At 51.9% G+C, this 10,849-nt stretch overlaps 1 protein-coding gene across 1 annotated transcript; it reads left to right on the top strand.

Annotated features, from left to right (window-relative positions):
* The first annotated feature begins 1,263 nt into the window (after positions 1-1,263).
* On the top strand, positions 1,264-10,223 carry LOC104413464 (BPI fold-containing family B member 4-like). The gene is made up of 15 exons (XM_010024462.1): positions 1,264-1,375; positions 2,091-2,205; positions 2,678-2,782; positions 3,024-3,179; positions 4,583-4,646; positions 4,980-5,043; positions 5,488-5,579; positions 6,553-6,726; positions 7,050-7,103; positions 7,406-7,573; positions 7,685-7,752; positions 8,654-8,696; positions 9,192-9,255; positions 9,596-9,672; positions 10,200-10,223. Exons 1-15 carry the CDS (start codon positions 1,264-1,266, stop codon positions 10,221-10,223), a joined length of 1,380 nt encoding a protein of 459 aa, XP_010022764.1.
* Positions 10,224-10,849: the final 626 nt, after the last annotated feature.

The following is a 10,849-nucleotide window of genomic DNA, read 5'->3' as shown; positions in this document are numbered from 1 at the left end:
AAGAAAATCTTTTTCCAGCACTGCATTTGAAATAGGAATGAGCATTTTAAGTCCCATAACTCCTCGGGGATTGGGAAAAGTAGATTGTTTCATACTATAAGCCTCCTTGAATCCATGCCCATGTGCTCCGTGTGCTGCTTTCCCATACAGGCAGCTCCATCAGCCTTCTGCCAGACTGAGATGCTTCAGTAATGTTTGTGGTTTCCTACAGAGTCGGTGTCCTCAGAGCATGAGGGTCCCTCAGGGCTGGGGCCACTACAGAGCATCCTTGTAAGACAGACTGGGGCACGGGGAAGGAAAGCGGCATCCGAGTGATCCAGGCCTCAAAGAGAGACGGCAACGGGTCAAGTCAGCGCTGACGTTGCCTCATATAAATCAGGAGAGGTGGCAGCTGATGCAGAGAGCACGGGCACAAGGGACCGTGGTGGGACACGGAGGTGGGAGGGAAAGGTGTGTCTGTTGGCTGCAGGTTTTATATAAGGGCGACTTCTTCCATCTCCAGTGCAGGTAAAAAAGGGGAGGACGACGCAGAGTCTTGACAAGTTCCAGGAGAGCCCGAGTGGATCCGAGCATCGTTCCCAGCCAGCTGCTGCTGCTGCTGCAGGTAATAACATCACTGAGCATCAAGGTGAAGGCTGCACGGTGGCAGGGAGATGTGGTGGTGGCAGTGTCACCCTCTGGAAGGTCACACGTCCCGTGCCTGGTGCTGGCTGCTTTAGTCTGAGATTCTGCTGTGCACCAAGCTCTGAGTCATCCGCCTGTTTCTGTCATCTCACAATTACATTTATGTTAATATTTATTACATTATGACCTCAGAGTTCACTTATTTTTATCACCTGAGCTTTAGTTTATTGCTTTTGAAAGTTAGAAAGAACAAGGACAATCCTCAGCTGCTTCCCGTGGCAAAGACCCTCACCAAAGCCTCTATAAATTTTCATCTGAGGGCTACAGCAATAACAACAGCTTAAACATCAGTTCAGGGCAGAGCAGTTTGGTTTTCTGTGAACACACAGAATATTTTGGGTGAGTACAAAGGACCAGGAAGGGGCTTTTATTGACCCACACTTGAAGTCTGTCCACATGCGTGGACATGAACAAGGTCCTGCTGCCCCAGGCTGGAGCAGAGTCTTCTTGAGCTCAATAAAGAGTAGAGGAGGGATTTTGCTCTCAACCTCATTCCTTGCAAAGACACTGAGATCTCTTCTTAGAGGCTCTCCCCGCTTTTCCCTCTGTCTCCCTTTCCAGCAGGGGAATCTTCCAGAGATGACGATGCTGAAGCTTTTTGGAACCATCTTTTTCTGTGGCCTCCTCTCGCCCTCTCAGGAAGTCTTGTCTGGTCTGTCCTGTGCTGTCAGCCCAGGGGCAATGCAGAAAGGTAACTAGAAAACAGGAGTTATGTCTGGTTGGAAGGTTCTGTGGGACCAGGACGTGGAACAAAACCTCCTCTTTAGTTTCTAGCTCCTCAGGGCTGCAGGCTTTGCTCAGAGCTCCTGACACCATCGCTGGATTCATGGCTCAGGGAGATTGCTCCAGAACTGAGACATGTTCCAGCACCAAACAGCCACAGAACTTCAGGGCTGGATCTGAATTATTTCCTCTTTTTCTCTGTGGTTCTCATTTCCATACTGGAGCAGCCGATGTTTGGCAAACAGCCGCTGTGAAGTTCAGCAGCTGTGTCAATATTTGCAATGCTCCAGCAAAAAAAAAGATACTTGTTTCAAGGTGCTTCTATTAAACAAAGAAAGAAACAAACCCCCTTTAGAAAGGGAAAACAAGTTGTGAGTGAAACGTGAGCACAGAGTGGGGTCACTGTCACTGCTGGTAGTGCACAACCGCACTGTCAGCTCTAAGTCAGGGGTCTGGGATGCTCTCGTCTGCTGCTCCTCCTGGTGAAGTCGCTGAGGGATTAGTGCACGTTGTAGAATATCATCCCCTGGGTGATTTGGCTGCGTTGAGGCAGCTGATGACTTGATGAGGAGTTCTGGGGAGCGATGGGGCTTTGCGTGTGATGCCTTTGCCAGGACAGGTCTGACCAAGTGGGGAGAGGTCCCTGCTGCAGATGCTGGCCCTCACATAGAGATGTTTTCCAGTTCTCTCAGATGCCATACTGCAGAACGGGCTCCTCCAGCAGCACCTGCAGGGCCTTGTGCTCCCAAACATCATGGGTGAAGGGGGTCTGCTGAACTCTCCCACCAGCATCACAGGGTGAGTGCACCTTCACTGCCCATTCTGAAGCAGCAAAAGCTGAGCTGCAGTTGGCATGACTGGTCCAAGAACTCATCCTAGTTTTGTCTTGATACTGAGATTCTGACCCCATAAAGGTCCTCTATGTGGTAGCAAGGTAAGTGGTGAAGCACACTGCAGGTTAGGGGTGCAGAATGATGACTCTGATGCTGCTGTTGATATTGGAAACACTTGACAGCACTGAGAGAGGGAGGAAGGGACCACAGAGAGAAAGTTACTGCTCTATGAAGTCGGCTTCACCCCAGTAGGGTGCTAGGTTGCCTTCTTTTGGGCTGCAGCTGCAGGCTCAGTCTCATCCTGGAGCTGGTGTCTCTTGCTTGCAATACTTGTGCCTCCAGCAGAGGTGGCCGTGGGGCTGTGGGTTCTGGTGGGTACAGCTGCTCGGCCCATAGAAGATGCTTTCCAAGTGTGCAGCTTGTGCTGTTGTTTGCAGCCTGCACCTCGTCCAGGTCCGGCTGCCCAAGCTGTCGGTGGTGCTGCTGCCAGGAATCGGGGTCCAGCTCAGCATCGCCGCGAAGCTGGAGCTCAGCGGCAACTGGTGAGTGCGGAAAACCCAACTCTCAGCCTTCCTGTCGTGAACATGCGGCATCTTCCATGGATTTGTAGCTGTTCCTGACCTATAACAAAGACTCAGAGCAGAACAGGCGCTGAGAAGTGGTTTGTGGCATTTGTACTGAGTTGCAGGAGGTGGAGGTGCAGTTTGTTGCTCTGGGCTTTGCTGAGTTGCTCTGGTTAGAGGCCAAGAGCTGAAATCTGTTCGACCCGTGTTCTGGTTTCAGCCTGGTTGGCCTCCTTTCAGAACTAATTGATATCTTGGTGGATGTGAACATTACTGCAAATATTAAATGCACGAATTTTGAATCGGGCACAGTGCAGGTCGTCATTGAAGACTGCCTCTGCATCCTCGGTGCCGTAAAGATCAAGCTCCTCTCTGGGTAAGTGCCTGTGGATTTGTTTTCCATCGCGTGCAGCCCTCTTTATCCAGTGATCTCAACAGTCTGCCAGGACACAGACGGTGCTGAGCTGATGCAGAACCAGGCCTCGGGGAAGTGATTTCTTTCCCTTTGCCAAAGCCGGTTGCTTCAGTGGAACTGGCAGAAAATGTGTTGTTGGAAAATGAGGGTTAATTTGCTCTGCTTGCCTGGGGAGGTTTTAACATCCAAATATGAGGTTTGGTGCCCCTTCCAACATGTTTTCTTCAAACATAACCAGTGAATTGTTATCCAAAGGGCAGGAATAACAGAGCAGGGAGTGTTCCAGGAAAACAGCACCATCGCCTGCCCTGGTTTCATTTGCTGCCCTTGGCTGCTGCCACAGAAAGATGCTGAGCATATGGACCTTGGGTCTGACTGCTGCGGGTGTGGGTAATTCCATGCAAATGCCCCATCTCTTGCTCAGTGTTTATTAAATTCCTGACAGAAGGAATTTGCTGACTTGTGTATTGATGAATGCAGCAGTAAATTGATCATGGGAAATATTTTCTTTTATTGCTTTTGAATTACTCACTTTTCAGCTTCATTGAATTTCTCCTAATTAATTTTTGCATTATGCATTATATTTCAATCAGCAGCTGGTTGGAAGAGTCTGCATAAGTGAATCGAGGAACAGGGCTCACCCGCTCTGGGGGTTGTATCTCAAGTCTGAGCAGGATTAAAGTGATGCTGTGCAGGAAGTGAGCTCCCTGTGGGGCAAGGGGGAGCGTGGATGTACATGACTGGCTCCCTGGCAGTTCCTCAGATGTGTCTGTAGGCAGAACTGGGGCGTCAGTAATGAGATGCGTTATGAATTCTAGCTGTCTGTGGCTTGCCAAGTGTGCTGCTGCATGTTCTAACCCAACAGCCCAGAAATATATTGATTATCGAAAGTAAATGGCTCTGTGCTGCCTGCAGGCACCACGCTTCACAGAGTGATCTATTTAGCAGCAGCCCTGAAACGTTACACAGCAGATTTCTCCTCTTGTTACTCCACATGCAAATGGTTCATTTCCAGTAACACCCATGAAGATATTTCATAACAGCCCCACCTTCCCCTATCTACAGCATTGGTTGAGATCCCAGAGGGACACAGCCGAACTCGGGTGACACTGGAGAGGCTCAGTCCATTCCTGCACACCCCAGCAATGAAGCCTTCACAGAAACAAGCCCAATTCTCCTCTCAGTGGGACGAGCAGCCCCTTTCCCTCCCTGCCTTCTGCACAGCTCCTGCTCCTAATGCACAGCATTAGCTGCAGCAGTGCTCCGGAGGGGACGGCCGAGGATGCAGCAGTGTGTGAAATGAAGGCTGGAGACCCTTGTGCTGTGGTTGTAGTGATTGGAAATGTTTTTTCTTTCCTTTCCAGCTTACTCTCCCTGTCAGTGAACGAGATAGTGCTCAAACAGCTGACAGCCACCCTGCCCGCTTTGGTAAGCCTGGAGATTGCCCTCCTTTCTTAGCTGAAATGCAGGAATACCTGCAGGAAGCTGCAGAATCTCTGTGCTGCTTTCCCCCGTCACCGGTGTGCGCTGCTCAGCTGTGATGCCTGTGGCCAGATCAAAGCAGTCTCCTTTGGTGTGGCACAAAAGCTCCAGGGATGCTCCACTGCCCCCAAGTCCTTCACAGCATCCCAGCTGCTGCCTAATGCCACCCAGCACTTTTTCCCTGGGGATTTAGATTAAAAGGCGTGGGCCTGATCAGGCGGGGTTGGGGGTGTGTGTGGTGTGTGCGCTGAGCCCTTGCATTTCTGCTTTGTGTTGCAGCTGTGTCCAGTAGTTGATATCGTGGTGAACCTGGTGAACATCCAGCTCCTGGGCACTCTCAATGGTGCGTTTCTGGTGGAGGATGGGTGCTGCTTCCCCGTGTTCCCTGCGCCCCTGCAGTGGGACATGCCCTTTCCCACATCTAGTGCATAAGTCCATCAGGGAGGATGCACATTCATAAATGGATCAGGAGGAGCTGTGCTGCTGCAGGACTGTTCAGCCTTGAGTTCACACCAGAACAGTCCAAGGGGGGGCTTGCACCTTGCCGCCCCCAAAGCCATTTTTATACATCACCCTTGGATTTAGCTTATCTTTGCTCTTCTGGGGCTACATTCTAAAGGCAGGTCCCACAAAGCTGAATTTGGGGGTGTTGTGGTCATTTTGAGCAGCAGCGAGCATCCCCCAGCAGTGAATGCTTGGACCTGGTTTGCGGCTGTGAGGGCTGGCGGGGGGGGGGGGGGTTGCTCTTTACTCCCTGGTGGTGTGAGGACCGCTCTCCCCTGTGCAGCGGTGATCCCGGTCGGCACGGCAGGAACCATTCACTACCAGCTGGCCATGCTCCCCTTCCCCTCCGGCTCGTTCCTCGGCCTGGATTTAGACGTAAGTCAATGCTGAGGGACAGGATCCACGGAGGCGCCTGTTCACCTCGTCCCATAGGAGTTGTCCTCTTCCAGTACAACCACGTGGAGCAGCAGCTAATGACTTGCTAAATACTTAGATCCTTATCTAAATCACCGTGAAGTGACTGTGTGTGCTTTCCTTCAAGCCCTCTGTTTGCTCTGTTTACAACTCATCCTGAGGCTGCTTGTAACTGTTGGGACAAGCTGTTTCCATCCTCTCCCTCGCCCTGCCTGCGGACTGTATGTCACTGGTATTTGCCTTCGCTATTCAGTCTCTGTTCTGGGTGAGTGTTAAACCAAGCTAATGTACATATTTTTTACCTCTGCCTCACTGGAAGGAAGGAAACAACAGCAAAATCCGAACAGGACTTTCAAACAGGGGAGCTTAAATAAAAGAACGTGGCTGGTGAGAAGCTCCTGGGACACAAGCAGTAAGGAAGAGGGCTGGTAACCAGCACTGCACAATCAGTGCTGCTGCTCTTGCTTTAGTGCAGATCCTTCATCGGGGTTAGTTTTTGCCCCCACCAGCCCATGTGGTCAGAGCTGGGCTCCTGAGCAAGTGTGGGTGTGGGTGCAAGTTTGTTGTAGGTCTGAGGCTGGCTCCTGCCTGGCTGGGTGCTGGAGCGGGGGACGGCCAGGCTGGACCCCGGCTGGCAGCACTGTCACCGTGGTGTGCTCGTGGAGTGAGACCTCAAGGATGAACTGACGCAGTGAGCTGTGATTTGAAGGGTGTTGTTAGCTAAAAGGCCACAGTTATTCACTCTGGTCTTCATCAGCTCCTTTCATCTATGAAATACAGAGGGAATTGCTCTGAGTCCAACGCTTTCCCTAAGCTGCTGGCAAAAGGAGGCTCTTTCAGCTGATGCAGACCCTGCGCTGTCCATCCCGAGGACCTGGACGTCCGTCACGGCTTTGGAGGGTCGGTTTAATGTCCATGTCACCTCTCTTCGCAGGGTGCAGTGAAGCAGGTGGGAGGCAGCATCATTCCCCATGACTCGTCCCCCTCTGCTTTGCCTCCGCTGCTGGACAAGCTCCTGGTGCTGGGTCTGCGCCAGAGCTTCCTCAACGCGGTCCTGTCCCTCCTGGTCCGGATACCGCCACAGACCTTCACCTGCACCCCTGAAGTTGTGAGTGTGGCAGCACCCGTGTTTGATGCCAGGGGAGGTGATAAGGGACACGCTGCAGCCTCGGCTCGGGGAGCAGGATTTGCTTTGTCTGACCAGCAGCTGGGGAGCAGTGGGGAAGGTGGAGGGCTCAGGGGCTGCGTGTGACTGAGCTGCTTGGGGCTTCCCTTGGGACAGTGAGTGATGGAGGGCTGGGACTGTCCCCAGGAGCACAAACAGGGCTGGGAACAGGGGCGCGAGCGGGAGAGGGGTGGCCCTGGTGGGCTGGTGTTACTGCAATCGGCTGGAGGGACTCACTGGGGCTGCTTGTGCTTTTGTTCCCACAGTTCTCCAGTGCTGGCAACCTGCAGAAAGCCATCGTGACCCTGCTTCCCACTGGGGTGAGTGACTCCTGCTGCTGTGAGGGTCTGTGTGAACCTTGCCACGTCCGAGCCCATCCAGTGATGAACCTGGATGTGCTGGGCTCCGGGCTTCTGCTCCCCTCCTCCTGGCTGTGCTGTGCTCAAGGCTGCCTTCTCCATGTCCACCTTTGCTGCTCGCTGCAAGCAGTGCTGACCCGTGCTGCCAGGCCTATTTGCTCTGTACTTTTGGCTTGTCCGAGGTCTGTGTGACCTTGGGGCAGACCTCACTGAGATTTGGGGGGGTGCGGGTGGCCACCTCCATGTGCCCCTGATCCCCACAGTGCTCTGCCTGCCGTGGGACCAGCCCTCTGAGCGTTAGGCTGACGCTGTCTGGGAGCCCGCTCATCCTCTTGGAAGATAACAAAGCCACTGTTGAGCTTTCGGTGCTGATTCAGGTGTTTGTTAAGCGTTCAGATGGACTCATCCTCAACGTCCTGCTGCTAAAGGCTGTGAGTGTACATGGAAAGACCTCAAATCAGTGTCACATGCAGCTGCCTGGGTGACTGGCAGCTGGGATGGGGATGTCTCGGGGGCTGATCCTCTTCCCTCTCTGCTTGCAGGACCTCAGTCTAAACGTCCACGTGTCGATTGCTGGTGGCCGGCTGGTGCTGGGGCTGTCCCTGGGCAGGTGAGGCTGTCCCTGGCTGGGGAGGTTGTCCTCACAGGCTTCCACACAATGTTACAGAAGCTGGAAAGTTTTAGGAGACTGGAGGTAAAGTCTGTGTCAGTTTTATAACAAGGAGAGATGAGGTAACCCAAAGAATTGTGAGGCTGTCAGCTTGACTTTGATCCTGGGCAGTATTTCGGACTGTCTGACATTGGACATGAGTGATAAAGGAGTAAAGGAAAGTGCTGTCATTAATGGCAGTCAAGGTATGATTAAAGATTGGAAAGCATTCCTTCAAGTGTGAGGTTTGAGGATTTCAAGCCATTTAGCTTGTCAAAGAGCTAGATTTAGAAGCAAAATTGGCACAGCTTGTATGCAGCAATACAGAGAACAGAAATGCATCAAAGGGCTTTTAATTCAATAGACAAAGGTATAACAAGATTCAGTAGAAGTAGAAAAGAGAAATTCAAAGTGGAAATAAAGCATACATTTTAGCTATGGAGATAGTTGTGTGGTTGCAGTGATGGATTAGGAGCTGCAGCAAATTCTCCAGAGCTCCTGCTATTTACATCCAGGTGGGATGCTGCTTCTGGAAGCTTTCTCTCAGCTAACCAGGAGCTGACTCCTTCCAGAGGTCAATAACTATGGGAGAGGGCAGGGGAAGGCAGGAGCCACATGTGCCCTCCTGCAGTGCTGCTTCATTCACAAGCAAATAACAGTTAATTCAGCTTTTCTTTTCCCATTTTCTCCCCTCTCTTGCAAGGGTGGCACTGCTGCTGTTTGTGTTACCTACCGACCCCTTTGTGTATGCTCCCACGGTGCCTCACAGGGTCCCTTGCTCATGGGCTGACGCTGCTCTGGAGGTGGCAGGGCTCTCACTGTGAGCTGTGTCTGATGTGTCCTTTGCTTCCCTTTCCCACAGCACTTCCCTCTCCTTGGAGTCCTCTGATGTTGGCATCAGTAACGTAAGTCTCATACCAGCCCAGGCCGAGTGCTGTGCAAGTGGCTTTGTGAGAGCGGGAGGCACATGGTTGCTGTGTGATGCTGTAACCTGTTCTGGCTGTGACGGATTACAGCTGCAGATGGGCTTAGTTGTTAGCTGCTCTATTCTGTAGGTCTTAGCAATTCTTTTTCTGCTGCTTTTTTTTTTCCTTCTGCCTCTTCTAATAATGCAAATGTAAACCCTGAAGTCTGTTTTTTCACCCCTGCGTGAGCAAAGCTTACACAGAGCTCCAGCAGGAGTTTCACCTGGACTCAGGTTTCCCAAAGGAAGCACCAAAATCAAATCAAGCAAGAAAAGTAGTATTGCTTTAAAGAAAGGAGGTGATATGTTCTTCAGCTGTGTCAGTGGGAAGGGATCTCCAGGCCCAAGGCTCGTACCCAGCCACAGACTGGGCTGTGCTCGCTGCTGTCCTGTGCCCAGCAGCGCTGCTCACATGCTTGTCCCTTCTCTGGTGCAGATCTCGAACCTGAAGCCCCACTGCAGCAGTCTGCTGGCAGAGACATTAGTGCCCCTCATCAATGGTAGGTGACTGGGAGAGCTGGAACACCGGGAGTGCTCCGGCTGAGTGCTGGGAAGGAGGGAAGAGGGGATGTGTGTGTGTTGGAAAGCTGTGGCAGGCGACCTGAAGCAATCCAATGTTTGCAATCCCATTTTGAGGCTGCAGTTGAATTCCCAGCCTTATTCTTGCCCCATCCCACCCCAGCTTCACTCAAAGGGCCCTGGTAACAGCTAGTGGCAGGGAATGTGAGGAGAACCAGGGCACTGGAGGGCTGCAGTCTGTGCCTCCCCAGCAGCTTTGTGTTGGAGGCGAGCTGGGCTCACCGCTCTGGTGGGATGTAAGGACCTGTCTGTCCCCTGCAGGTGCTCTGGGCATTGGGATCCCTCTGCCGAATGTGCTGGGCATTCCCCTAATAAAGGTGGATATTCGGATATTAGCGGTAAGTGTTGGGCAGGCGCTTTCCTCCTGCCTGTGCCGGAGCAGGTTCCCACCCTGCCAGAGGTGGTTTGGTGAGCAAGAGCCTTCCTTGGAAGGCCAGGAAGGGGCTGCTCTGACCTCCTCTGGGTCAGAAGATGCTGCCCAAGTACTTCATGCCTATGAGTATTATTGAACGAGGTGCACCAAGAGCAATGCTCACCATCCAGGCTGCCTTTTCTGTCTGGAGAACTCCACGTGAGCAGCTCTCGTGTGGGTCCAGGGGGTCTGGCAAGTCCCTTTGAGTGGCACTGTTCAGAGAGTCTTGAGTTGCACTAAATTCCATCCCTGCGCCTCCGGGACATGTCCCAAAGGAGCAAGGATATTCTCCAGTGCTTCCAAAGGGTGCTGTGTCCTCTTTATTACAAATCTGCTATGAGGATTTCTGCAAGAGGGTTTTCTGCTCACTCTGTGTTGCTGATGAGCTGTTGGGAACCAGCATCCCTGAAGCTGGGTGGTAATATGGATGTGTCACTCCTTGCACCTCCTTAGGGCCTGCTGGTGGTCCTCGTGTGAGCTGGGGAGAAAGAGGCACCAAGGGGTCCTTCTGGGCAGAGAAAGAAGAAAGACCAGCGCGGATGGAACACCAAGATCAGCATTATCTGCTTTTCTTTTCTAAACTTTATTCAAGATTCTTGATAACATTTCAGACACTTTAAAGTTAATTGGCTTGTGAGTACTGAGGTGCTCCCATGAGCCAAAACCCCCATAGGCAGCTCTGTGTACAGGTATTTATTTAGAGGAGTCAGCAAGTTTTGGGATCACAGTTCCAGCAGTGGTGTGTGATGCTGCAGCAGAGGTGTTACATTTGTCTTGAAGGAAAATTGTTCTTGATATAATGAAAGAGAACTTGCTGCATGTGGCTTTCTGAGGAAATGTCACAATCTGCATTCGGAAGGAAACTCTTGTCATGTAACTCCTAATAAACATTCCCACTTTTGTAGTGCTTGGAATGAGGTTCTGCTTTCTGATGCTTCTCAGGGAGAGCATTTGTCCTGCCTCCAGCCATGGAATCTGGTTCCTTTGTGACCAGTGATGTTCTGGTTTTGCTCAAACTTCTGAGAACAAAACCTGCTTGGCTTCTCAGTGGCTGCTCTGGCCAGGTAACCCACTGACCACATGCTAACCTGCAAGCAGAAATC

Source organism: Nestor notabilis, unplaced genomic scaffold (assembly GCF_000696875.1).
Source record: "Nestor notabilis isolate BGI_N333 unplaced genomic scaffold, ASM69687v1 scaffold14001, whole genome shotgun sequence".
Lineage (NCBI taxonomy): Eukaryota > Metazoa > Chordata > Aves > Psittaciformes > Psittacidae > Nestor > Nestor notabilis.
The sequence above is the reverse complement of the archived record's forward strand: the minus strand, read 5'-3'. Positions and strand labels throughout refer to the sequence as shown.